General features: G+C 40.1%; 1 protein-coding gene across 1 annotated transcript in view; it reads left to right on the forward strand.

Moving 5' to 3' along the window:
• col24a1 (collagen type XXIV alpha 1 chain) overlaps window positions 1-13623 on the forward strand; it is a 103492-nt gene that overhangs the window by 35689 nt on the left and 54180 nt on the right. The window contains exons 7-15 of the mRNA XM_030083515.1: window positions 408-461; window positions 2573-2617; window positions 3470-3523; window positions 4008-4052; window positions 5897-5950; window positions 6615-6659; window positions 7439-7492; window positions 8179-8223; window positions 13435-13488. Coding sequence (XP_029939375.1) covers window positions 408-461; window positions 2573-2617; window positions 3470-3523; window positions 4008-4052; window positions 5897-5950; window positions 6615-6659; window positions 7439-7492; window positions 8179-8223; window positions 13435-13488 — 450 coding nt within the window. The remainder of the gene's footprint in view (window positions 1-407; window positions 462-2572; window positions 2618-3469; window positions 3524-4007; window positions 4053-5896; window positions 5951-6614; window positions 6660-7438; window positions 7493-8178; window positions 8224-13434; window positions 13489-13623) is intronic.

Below are 13623 nucleotides of genomic sequence, written 5' to 3' on the forward strand. Positions count from 1 at the left end.
CTCAGCTTTTTTCATACTGATTTCTGTCACGTCATGACTTTTCAGTATACATAAATATTGTTCTATGTATTGTTTTTATTTAAAAGAGTAATTTTTATTGTAAATGGATTAGTTAAAGGTTAAAAAAGCCTTTTGACGTCTCATCTCGCTCGCCTGCTCTGACAAACGTAAATTGTTTTTTTTAACCTTTTGAATCATTGCTACTCAGTAATCATCTGAGATAGACACAAGAGGAGAGTAACTTGGTGTTAAGCGAGTTACACCAGAACACTCTATTACCATCTGGTTTGTAATCACCTCCATGTGCCCTCATTCATCAGAAGATAGTATTGTAGTGGCTTTTGTCGCCTTCATTTTACAAATTAAATGTGCGTGAACATTTCTCTCCCACATTTTTGTTTCTGTAGGGTGATAAAGGCCCACCAGGTCTGACTGGACCGGACGGGTTTCCAGGTCTGCAGGTAAGATTTTGCCTGTAAAGCTGCTTGATAGAACGATATTCACCACAACACAGAAAAAAGAGACGCATCGTGAGTTGTCAAACCAAATTAATTAAGTGTTTTCAAATAAAGATGAACCAATACAATAATCATAATTTCTTTCCTTCCTTTTAAAAACCTTATAATGATAACTGTGTAGATATAAACCCTACATATTATAGATATGCTGATGTGCTACCTGATGGTGCAGTGGTTAGCACACAGTGAGAATATCCTGGTTTGAGCTGAGGCCGCCTTTCCGTGTAGGATTTGCATCTTAAAGTAATGGTGAAGTCAGCCGTGTTTGAGCTTCAGGAGTGAAAGATGTTTATGCAGGTATTATGTCAACTGATGTTAACATGCGGCTGTAGAATCATTTCATGTAGTGAGGCAGTGTTATGCTTTTCCTTTCGCACAGCTGTGAAGCAGTCCGTCTCCATTCAGATTTCACTAGGAAAGGTTTCTCTATGTGGGCTCTAACTGGTGATGCGAAGGGGTTTAAAATTAAAGTATTCCAGTTAAAAGAGCAATAAATGAATTGTGATCAAGCTTCTTGAAAGACAAAGGTTTACAATTTTATATTTTCATGGAAAAATATTGAAAAAAATGCAACAGTATCATGAATGTTGCGTAGAAGTAAAAGCACGTAATTTTTTTTTTTTTGCACGATCAGCCACTACCAAAAATGCATATTTTCTGAAAAGATGGAAAATACAGATTTTAAGTAGAATTTACTGTCTGACGTGAGGCACAGTGTGTGTATGTGAATAAATCAGTGTAAGTCATGTTTCTCCATCGATTTGTGTGTAATAGTTCTGGTTTAGTCAGAGCTGCAGGTTATATTTTTCTGATGCTTCGTTCACTTTAATCACAGTATCAGGAAGCTACATTTTATTTTCCCTGTGGTAGAGCTATAGAAGGAGCGGCGTCCAGCTCAGTATGGCGGCATTTCCTCTCTGTCCACGGAACGGTCACTGAAGAAACCTGTTTCTGTGATCGGTTTCACTCACAGTTAGAGATCAAACTTGCATACCTTCATCTCTTCACTTTGTGTTACTGCACCTCTTCTCTCACTCCGAGCGTCGTAGCTCATGTCTGAGATGTGCCGCTGCTTTGCTTAAACCTGATAGGCTTTCAGGTCAAGGTCAAAGGTCATCTGAAAGTGGAAACCCCCCCCCACCCCCACCCCCTGCCTGGGGTCAGGGTGTCAATGACGTGTGTAATATCCCATGCCTCCTCTGTCACACCAGCAATTGTCATGCCTATAATAGGAAAATTTCATGGACGCTGCTTCCAATTAAAGAAAAACCGGTAGCTTTCCCTCATCCATCAATATAAACGCAGACCCAAATCTTCAGGACCCCTGACTTCTTGCCTCACATTTATGAGGCTCGCTTTTTAAAGGGCCATGCTGCTATTTGATATGTGTCGAGCTGTTTCACTGAACTCATGATCTCGGCTGAACTTTGCACTAAAAACAGTATCGACTTCAGTCCGCCGCGCGCCGGCTCCAGCTATACAGTTGTCCTCTTACTGAAATTTTTTAGTCTGGTATCCACATAGCTGACCTTAACCTTGCCTCCCTGGAGGCCACGCTAGTGTTTGCAGTAGCCGAACATAATTTACCAAGCGCATGAACTGTGCCCCAGCAGGTATTTTCAGAGGAAATGACTGGCTCAAGGTCTGTGCTCTTTACCCCCATGTGGGCCTTTTATTGAGTGTGAAGGTCCATAAGTCACAACCTCGGAAGTGCGAGATAGAGTCCGCGGTTCTGCTGGAGGAGGTCTTGTGTTGCCTCCCCCCAAAAAAAGATGCTGACCAGGCCCTGACCTAGTTTTATAGTTGTAAACATCTGTTGTTTGTAATCACGTCAAAGCGAATAATAGGAGCAGGTAAGCACCACTGACACGCTTAATTAAGATGGTGAATGTGGCGCTCGCAAGACCTGCTGAATGTCAATATGCTTGCATCCGAATAGTAACAATTAAATTTTCGGCACCACCTAAAATTAAAGCATTTTAATTTCTTCGTTCTTTTATTATGTTACATATGATCAAATGTACTAAAAATGTTTATTTTATTAAATTCTGAAGGGAGCCAAAGGTTATCCAGGTCCACCAGGACTGCCCGGAGATCCCGTAAGTTTTTTGTGTGTGAATGTGTGTTTGTGGCCTGGTTTTTCTCTCTGTCACTTATCCTATTTTCCTGAACATTTTGAGTTGCCGATAAGGAGAATCTGGAGGACAGCGTTTTAAGGGAAGCTTAGTTTAGAACAGTAGCAGTTGCTGCTCGTACAGAGTTGAAAGTAAGTCTGTAAGAAACGGATGTAACTGATACAAAGGCATGAAAACACAGTGCGAGTCTGCTAATGTGTGGCCCAGTTTACCTATACTGTTGTGGAACTGAACTTGATTGATGGGATTGCCTCCGGGGGGGACAAAGATGGCGATTCCTGTGAGGAGAGTCAATACATTTTTAGGTAAAGACGTGTTTCAGGGTCAGGCTGTAGTTACGTTAGTGTTGATTATGGGCAATGGTTGGGCAGCCAGTAGTTATGGTTGAGTTTGGAGTAAGTCTCCACATTTTGTGGTATTGTAGTTGCACACATGCTTGTACTATTTGCACCCAGAAACAGGAGCCAGATGGACGTTAGCTGTCCTGTCTGGTCTCTGGGTCCTTGTCCGTTGGTCTCTCTCGGCTTTTTGAAGAGCTAAAGAGTAACGAGTCGCTTTACAGTGGGCTAAAACAATGGGTGGGTTTGGGTGGTGCAGAAAGCCACAGTTAGTGGACAGGGTGGACTGGAATGAACAGTGGTTGTTTTATTCCTCCAGCAGTGCTGGTCGAAGTCTGAGTTTCTCCTCTTTCACTTTATCCATCCACCTAATCTCCCTATTCACTGTTCATTCATTCTCTCTCTGCCTCTGTCTCTGTCTCTCTCTCTCTCTCTCTCTCTCTCTCTCTCTCTCTTTCTCGCTCGCTCTCCTCTGCAGGGCATACCAGGATCTCCCGGGGAAGCTGGGACTGCAGGTTACCCTGGCAGGCAGGTGCAGTGAAAAACACAAAAATAATTTCTCTGACATTTTTTTAATTGACTCTCAATTGCTAAGAAAATGAATAAATAAATTAAAAAAAAACTTCCAAAAAAACAAGAGCGTGCACAGCCAATCATCACAGTGCTTCCTGCTGTTGGATACACACACATGCTCATGTTTGCTTTGCATTTAACTGGTCAACAGTTGCCAACCATCCTGTACTGGAAACTGAGTTTGCAATGAAGTGCAGTTCAGACTAAATCAGGATATAAAACTGTAATTGCATTTTTTTTTTCACTTCTAATAAAGTCAACAGTGAGAAAGCAGAAACAGTAACTTCAAGTATAAATGCAACATACTTTCTGTAAAGCATCATTTGAATACATGCGGCCAGCGTTTCCTCTAATCAGGTCTGAGGAGTTCAGTGTGCAGATTGGATATTCTGCTGGATGCTGTGTCAAAGGTCCTCCTCACCTGAGTCTCTCCTTTCTCACAGGGCTCAGCTGGACCACAAGGCAGCCCAGGGCCTAAAGGTGTCAACGTGAGTAGATTCAACTCTCCGCTTTCATTCTGCCCAGTTCTCATCAGCAGCGCTCGGTGGAACGCTTTATTTTTCCTGAAAGGGTTGGAACAGCAACGGGTCTTCGGCCTCGCTGCAGAGAGCGTAATCAGGATATGTCAGGATATGACTTGTATTTCTGACATGCTGCCTCACGGGAGTCTGCTTGTGGGGGCTGGTCCAACTCCGCATTGTCACAGAGAAGGCCGACTCGTTCTTCTCACCATGGTTCATTCCTCAGCAAAGGAATGCCCTAAAACAGGCAAGCAGAGGAAAGAGTGAAGGATGAAAGAAAGAAAAAAACACAGGCGAGAGAAAGTATAAAAGGCGAAGGTTGGAGGAGGTCAAATAAGTTATTGAGAGAAGGGACTTAAGTGGAGCATTGCAGCTGAGAGAAAGAGGATAGGTGGGATTATTGTGTCAGACTGAGGCTGGCGGGGTGAAAAGGAGCTACAAAGACACACAGTGTACAGCAGCAGGCCGAGTGTGTGAGAGAAAAAAAAGTGAGAGAGATGGAAGGAAGGACAGAGATGCACAAATGAGTCATACATACCTTTACTACAACTCACCTGAATGCAGTCAGTGTAATGCTAACCAATACTGGAGCCTGCATCCTCTGGATTTATATATATATATGCATAAACACACATCTAAGCATGTAACAGAGTATGGAAATATGCAGCAGATTAGGGACCTATGAAGTAAACAAAAAGGTATCAAACAAGCCAGAATATGCAAGAAATTAAGACAAGAAGTCGAGGAAACAACCTCATGGAGCTGATTGAGAAATGGAATGAGTAAACACAGCTGTCGTCAAAGCAGAACATCTAAAATTTGGAGAAAAAAAATGGAGTAACACTTCCCCACTCACCACATCATATATATATTAATTATTTATTCAAAGGGGACAATTGTGGCATTCAGAAAGGTTTTGGCTTTGATATGTCATCGATTTTAGAATATGCATCACGTACTACCTGCAAAGTCGTCTCTCGCTGTGTAGATGATTTACACTGCAAGAAACATCTCTGAGGTTAGATTTGCAGATGCTGACACCATGAAGAGAGGTGATCAACTTTAAGTTATGCTGGATAACAAACAACTCCACGCCACAACACTGCGTTCTACATTAAAGCTCTATCACATAGGTGGAGGAATAATGCTTGAATCATTGAATGAAGGACGTAAATTCATTGGATCGGAACTTATGAGTCCAGTCAGCGACGCCAAATCTCTATCCAGCGGATCCTACACTTTGCCTCAGTCATGAATGTGGCAGAAATCCTTCAAGTGAAGAGCACAGGCAGTTTCCTGTAGTTTAACTCACCATAGAGCGAAAGGATCTGTTATTTCCTTTGTGAGGCCTTCACATTAAGAGTACGCTACTGTTGGCCAGATCGCGTTAACATGATAATGGAAAACACTCAGTTCCGACCAGTTTTTAATTGTGAGTCTTTTGTCCAGCATTGTCAGTTTCAGGATGCCTTTTCATCTTAAATCTACATCGATTAATCATGACAGATAAATAGAGCATCCATCAGCTGTTTGCGCCAATCCACACTGGTTCACAGCTGTGCTCTTGTGCTTGTTCCTATTGTTGTGCCTTTCAGTTCTTCCATGTTTGCATTGCAAGAGTTTAGAAGGAAATTGTGTGATTGCTTTGCCAGCATAGGGCTAAAACTTACATACCTAATCTCAAGTTTTGGAAAAAAGATTAAAATAAAATGAAATGCTGTTATCCTCTGAAAAAAATGTTGTTCTCTTTATTTGTTTAGACAACATGATATCTAAATCTTGTTCTTGAATATAAATATATTTGTTCTTAGGGTTTTATTGGACTACCTGGCGTTGCTGGGCCACTCGGCCTGGAGGGCGAGCGAGTGAGTAATGTTTATTGATATAAAGTTGATATGACATTTGAGCTTGGTTATTTATTTTAATAATGCTCATTATCTAAAGTCGGCATTTTTTTCTTTTTGCAATTTACATCAGTGGATTTCCCTATTCTTTGGTAATTTTGTGTCATTATTCCATGCATTGTTTGTGTGAAGTTTGATACCTGTAAGTTTTGTTTCAGCCCTTTGCAGTAATCAACATCTGTCAGTCTGGTGTAGAATTAACAGCTCATACTGCAGATGTACATCAGAAGCTTTTTCACTTAACTTAGTTTTTGTAAAAAAAATTCACTGTCTACAATATTAGATGGTCCTTGACTCATTAATATGAGACTATTGTCTCAAAGAAGGATATTCACTGCTGTATTTGAGCCCAGGATGTAAAAGATTCACAACATAGAAAAGGTTAAAACAGCCAGATAACCTTGGTTGTGTGACAGGTTGTAATGAAAACCTCTGTACTATTTTGTAAGATTGCAAAACAGCTAATATTAGACACTTTCTGAACTATTTTCAGAGGAGATTTTATAACTTGTTACTACTCTACAAATGACTCTTCAGAGTTTAAACTTGCTGAATTGTTATTTTTTTCTCCCCCAGTATGACATCCCATATCTGAGTAACCTACCCACTTGTTTTTCTTCTTTAGGGCATTCCTGGCCCCAGTGGAAAGCTTGGCCCCAAAGGAAGACATGTAATAATTAATCCCTTTTGGCTCCTGCTTGAATTCAGAGTTGGCTTGATATGTTTATTTATCCATATAGGGCTGAATGTGTTGTGGCTGAAATATGTTGTTCACATGGTGAAATATAAGGAATTTTATACTAAAAACATTTTATACTCATATCTTAGTAATGTAGCACTTGTTTTGCTCAAAAACTTCATCAGTAACATGCTGTCCTGCATGTACTGCCGCAGCAGGACCATGACGGTCCCTGGATGCATTTTTTAGAAACCAATGATAAATTAGACATATTTTTTACGTAATTCCCTTATATATTTTGACACAAGTCCTGCTGAGTTTGCTCCAGGGTGGCACTGAAAAAAACTGGTAGTTAGATTAGGTAGAGACAGAAGGAATGTCTGGGTCAGGCCCCCACACTGTGAAAAGTTAATGTTTTAAAAACAAGTCTTAGCCTCTCTGTGTTGAAGTTGCCAAATGGGCAGACAGCCCACTGTCTGTTTTGTTTAAAACATATTATTTTTCTTGTTTGGAGAGCACTGTGACTGATCTGTCTTTAAAACATTTTTTTTTTTTGTATATTCACATGATATTCATGCTGATATTAAATTTGTGTACTAATTTGTTAAAGCAACACATAGATTGATATCAATCATGTGAAAACTGTCTTAAATTCTAGACAAGTTGAAAGAAGTACAGAATGAAAAGGTAAATTGTGCCATAGTTATGTTTACATGTGAGATAAAGAATGTAATTATGTTCCTCGAGATGAATATACACTTTCCCCGCAGGGTGTGGTGGGCGATGCAGGGGAGAGGGGACCTCCTGGTCCAGATGGCAATGAGGTGAGAAGCTTGTCCATCTCCTGATGAATATCGTTATACCTTTGTTTTTCACTAATCTGTCTGTAGTGGAACCTCTGGACACACTGTTAGCGATAAGCCACAAAATATTTAATGTCTTTAAATCTGTATCCTTATGACGACACATGGCTCATGTTATTGTTTTTTTTTCATCAGCAGTAATCTTTAAAATAGCTTGTAAATATGTCTATATTGTGGAATGTTTCAAGCACAGTTAACAGTTATGCTGTTGTTTTTAATGTAGCTGTGAATGTTGGTTTGTGGAAATTGAATGCAAATGTTTCTGTCTTGTGTAAAGCAAAAAGAGGGAGAAAATAATGAGGACACTTTTACAACCAATCCCATGCAACTCTTAAAATGAACATTATTATATTCCTTTAACATTACAGGGAAATGTGATTTATGTATTTAGGTTCTCAGTCATATCAGTAGGTGTCATATTATTCAGCTTTTTATTTCATGTTTTACCTTCATAGTCACATTTTATTTATGCATTTGTTTGGTTTGTTTTATCAGCCACATTAGAGGGTTTATGCATTTCTATGTGGATACAAAGATGTGCTTTATGCATCACAAATTCGCATTTGTCCTCTTCATCCTTGAGATGTAGGAATTTCCTCCACTGTGATCGTCCAGTGTACTCAGGATGCTGCTGTGGTGTTTTGCAGGGACCTGTCGGCGGGACTGGCATTGGCGGCTTTCCAGGTCTGAGGGTGAGTCTGATATTTTGCGGTGGCAATTTTTTTAAGTTTTATTTTTTTTTATTGGTGTTACATCTCCCAAGCCCATTAGGGCACTTTGTTTGATGTGTCATTCACTTGGCTCACACCTCTGCCTCTGTCTGTTCCTGTACTCGATTCTGGAGTGTTTGTCGGCCGAGCCTTCATTCTGCCTGTTCGTCTTTCACGGTTAAATTGTGGTTTGGATGATTGATCACAGGCTGCACTGTGTTGCTCCACAAATGATGAATGTGATTTTTTTTTCTGCTGTCGTTTATTCCTCGTTATAATTTCCATGTGACTTAACCCAGCATTTTGCGTTTTTAATGACAGCAGTGTGGTTTTTTTTTTGTTTTGTTTTTTTGTTTTTTTCCTGTTGACTGACACTTGTGGAGTCCGGGGGCTGTGCAAAGTATTTTCTGAGTTCTTGTTGGCCGCTGGTAAGGGATTCACACAAAGATTTCATAGGAGGACATTCAGGAACTAAACAGGTAGTGTGTTATATGAGTCCACACATTAGAAACAATTCACAAAGACACGCAGAAACCAAGCGGAAGAGGATGAAAGAGAGCTTTAAACTGTCAGTATATTGCAGCTGCTCCGATGTCTGACAATAAGTGGGTCAAACTTCTTACCTCCACTAGGTTTTACCTCTCAAGTCCATTTCACTCCATTATTAATCAGACAAATTCCTGGTGGTACACCAGGTGGCCAGTCCAAAAATGGGACCGTATGAAGACAGGCAGCTAACATCTCAAGTGAAACCAGACGCATTGATTTGATTATCTGAAGTCTGCATTCTTCCTTAGAAGAACATAAAACCCCATGAAAACATGAAATATATCTCCAAGGAAAGCAACACCTTTTAATCTTGCTTTCATTGGCTCTCTCCACGCTTTCTTATCACTGGGCAAGCTGATGCTGTTGTGATGATAAGAAAATTTGACGTACAGTTGGACAGACGCATGTCAAGAGTGAATTGTGGAATTCAAGGAGAGATTGCAAAGCTACACAACTGTGTCCTTCAGCTTCAACACACAGGCAGAGTGTTTTAAAGCCGAACAAGAATCTAACCTTATTAGCATAACCACCTGGGAGGCTGCGTCTCTACACCACTGGATGTTTTTTTTTTTTTGTTTTTGCCAGATCATTGAATTGTCTAAACCCTTCAAAATAAAACATCAACAAAAGTGATACAACTGTGCATGGCACTTTCACTGTGCCATCCTTTGAAGCATTGTTTACACGGCATTGTGGTCCGATAGCAGTGGATTTATTGGGGTGTCTTCGGGGGTCACAGTCTGACACGATGCACATCTGGAAATATGGGATTCCCTCACCCTTCACCTCACATTGAGGCTGTAAGTCTTCAGGAATACTGACTGTCAGATAAGAAATAAGCTGACTCTCTTACATTTAAATTTCTTTCTTTTGTTTTTTTTTTTTTGTAGCTTGTCTCTTCAGAGTTGCTAACAATGCATTGATTCTGTTGTGAATCAGAACCGGCCATTGTAGCTTTCAGCAAAAAGCAGTCAGCGTGTTTTTAATTTTGCAGTAAAGTGTGTGTTGGTTGTCAACAGTTCAGCATATCTGACTGACACTCTTCAGACTCAATTCAAATCACTGTAAGGCAATATTGGTTTCTGTCCTTGAGTCCCTGCTGGGGGTATCAGAGGTCACAGGGAGCTGCGCAGGTCAGTCTGCTCTCAGGTTGTCAAAAGTAGATGTACACATGCCAATAAAAACCCAGGTTTGGGCTTAGCATCAAAATAATCTTTGGGCTAATCAGAGAAGTTAATTTGAGGAGCCTCTGGTCTGTAGAGAAGCGGCATGTTTTTGAGCACTACAGTGAAGATAGTGTCTTAATGGCTTTGTTCAGCTCATAAACTGAATCATATGTCAGAAGGCACCAAAGCCGCGTGTGCTCAGAGTCTGCTTTGACTCACTCAGTTTTACAAGTGTTGTTGTTCAAGGCATGTCCATTTTTCTTCTTTTCTTTCTTTTCCTATGATTCACAACTTTAATTGACTCCCCAAAACATCGTGAGATGTTTTGAATATGTAGGTCAACCCCAGAAAGCAGGAGCGCAGGTGGCTTGCAGCTGATTGTTGAAAAACAGCACTCATTCAGTTATATTTGATTTATGTGTATTTTTAGAGTTTTTGACATGCCTTAACAATCTGAAACTCCCCTAAACAAGCACTAATGATGGGGCTTTTATTCGCATGTTATTTCCGGTAATGTTGAGTGACAGTGTCAATTATTATATCACAATATTTTCTTCCTCTTTAAACAATGAGTAATAAAGAGATTTTCAAAATTAGAGACTTTATCTCAGTAAAACATGATCCATGTAATATATTATTGCTTTACAGTGAACACTGAGTCATATTATATAATCAGTTACTCAATTTGCTTAAAACCAAGTTATTGTTGGGTACCAATTAAAGTAATATACTGTAATCAAAATTATTGATGGCCTTTCAGATTTTTATTCAGTTATTTCAAAATAGTTTAGAAATTATTTGATAATCTCACCTGTGAAGCTAATATTCCTAACTGACAAAATCACATTCTTTATAGAGATTGTCTTTGCACATAAATCATCAAATCTTTTGGATAAAGGAAATAGCTGAAGAAAAATGAATGACTTATCCACTTCTTGTCTTGTTGAAGCTGCTCATAGTCCGTATGCGAGTTTAAGCGATCAAAATAAAGAGCTAAAATACTCATCACACCTCTCCTTACTCCGCCTCTGATGTAATCCATGCTTCAGTCGGCTTTCCAGCAGAGTGATTTTGACACCGAGTTGGTCTCACAGTGACGTTTAATTTGGCACCAGAGCCTCGTTTTCGCTTCCCGGTGTCAGTCACACTCCTGAGGCTGGAGCGGTGCGCCCTCATTTACTGAAAGGCGTTTACGTGAGATTAGACCTCCAGTGGAGGAGTCAGAGACGGAGCCGACGCTGAAAGCGTTCGTGCTGGTTTGTCTCCACCAGTTGGCGACTCAGCAAATTGTGGTGCAGCCAGACTTTTTCACAGCCTTGAAGTTTAGTGAAAAACCAGACCTCTATTGTAACTTTATTTTTTGTTTGTTGCTTCTAGTGTTTTTCGTCTTTTTTTTTTACGTGTTCACAAAGTTATTATGGGATCTACACAAACTTACAACCCTTGTTTGTTAGTTTGTTGTGCCCAAGTGGCTTATCTGCGTTACTTATAGTGGACTGACTGGTTTGGTGAACCCTGATAATCTCTGACAGTCAGCTGGAATCAGCTCCAGCTCCTTGTTACTCTTAACTCACACAAAGTGCTTAAACAGGAAGGATGGATGTTTATTGTGATGTGAGAAGATGGTTGAATTGATTTAAAAGTAGCCAAATAATGTTTCTAGGGTTAGATACCGTTCTACTGATGAGAGGACATTACACTTGTGTTTGGATGTGGAACCTTTATGCTGGACTGCAGCCAGAGAAAAGATATGCCATGTCCAGCATTCCTGATGCAGAATAATGCATTTATAAATAAAATATATGTTACATAACTAGCATAACTTTAAGTTTTTGATGCATTTAATGTGAGGTTGTGCTTGTAAACCATGTAGTCATTTTACCATTTCTATTCATGGTTATGCACTTCATTGGAATGTATAAATAGTTATATTCACCTCAGAACAAAATATCAGCATCAATATTCTATGAGCCAGTTTTATCCTACACTTATTCATTCATTTCCTCTTGAAATTTAGAGGGACAGAAGAAAAGCCGGACAGAAATCTGATACCTGAACAGTGTCTCTTTTAAAGAGAGACAACCTTCTCCAATGATTCCTGCAATTAAACCAAACTATATGGCACACTCTCAGTTGGAAAATCTTTTTTTTTTTTTTTTTTCATATTATTATATCTAAAACTGAAAGCTGCAAGCTTGATTGGACTAATGAGAGCATCAGCAGCTCATTTTTGGGTTGTCTGAGTCCACAGTGGTTGGGTTGAAATGATATTTACGGGAATATACCAATCTGTTTTTTATCAGGTCTCGAGTCATTTTTCTCCTCATTCTTCTGGCAGAAAATGGTTTGGGTTGACGTCTCAGCACCTGGCAGTCAGGCCTCGTCCTGACAGTCTCTAATCTGACAGTGGGCTGGTGGAGGACCAGATCCCCCCAGCTGGGCTGGCGGACACCAGAGTTTTAGGGAAAATCTTTATTTCTTTGCTTTTCTCTTTGCTTCTCTTTGTTTTTGTTTGTTCAAAGCACTTCTTTGATGCACGTGATTCGTTTGCATGCCGCTGCAATGCCCCAATAGACACTTTGCATCAGGCATGGACCTTGGAAGGTTCAGATGATCTTCCAGTCTGAGCCTCAGTCCCTCTCCTGCTTCTCTATTCCGTTCATTGGACAGTTGACAGATTGATTGTTTTTAAGGTTTCTTAAATTGTAAAAGTATTAAAAGCAGATGTATTATTTCAGTTGGTTTTTCTTTATATGCTTGGATTTTAACTGTTCCTCATTGCTTCATTGTGCCTCCATATGTTGGGACAAATTCTGACACTTTTAAACACTCGAGATATAACGAGTTTTGGTCCCTTTAAGGTACATTTGACTAAACAGTACCATGCCTTCAATTAGGACATACATAAACAAACGTTTATGTTACGTATCTTCTAAACTTGAAACCTCACTACACTGCTTGTAGGTACAAACACACACCTATTATAGCTATTAACCATTACTATTACTTCTATTAGTATTACTTCTTTCCCCACACACACTCATTGTTGTGGTAACAACATCATTGCTACTGACAGTTACTACAGGCATGGTTTTAAAAAAAAAAGAAGAAAAAAAACCCCACCTCCTCATCGGTGAACCTGTCAGCTTGCAAAGGTCCAGCCACACTTTCTGGCCAACCTCACCTCGCCTTGTCAATTAGCGAGGATGTTGTGAGCTGGCAGAAGCTGGCAGGACAAAGCTGATGCAGTCAACACAACTGGATGCTCTGTCAGCACCACTTAGTTCAGCTGTGCGGTTGTGACCAAGAGGAATGCTCCGTGCAGCAAATCTACGTCTGGAAAACGTCAAGAGGAGATTGGAAGTGTTTGGTGTGAAATCTTCTGGTGTCGGGGGACAAACCATGGAAGAGAAGTGTTAGTAGACGTGACTCTGCACATTTCTGAAGCATACATTCCACTGTGCTCTGTTGTTTTCAGGGGGAACCAGGGCCTGAGGGGCCACGAGGACTGGCTGGTCTGGTGGGGCCTCAGGTAGGCTAGCTATTAGCTAATTTTATAAACAATGCTGTTAACTCATGTGACTGAACCAAATATGATAACTACCTTTGACTTTCAAGTCACTCACTTAAAATCTGAACAAATTCATTAGTTTGCTAATGATGATTT

This window comes from Salarias fasciatus, chromosome 23 (assembly GCF_902148845.1).
Source record: "Salarias fasciatus chromosome 23, fSalaFa1.1, whole genome shotgun sequence".
In the NCBI taxonomy this organism is placed as follows: Eukaryota; Metazoa; Chordata; class Actinopteri; order Blenniiformes; family Blenniidae; genus Salarias; species Salarias fasciatus.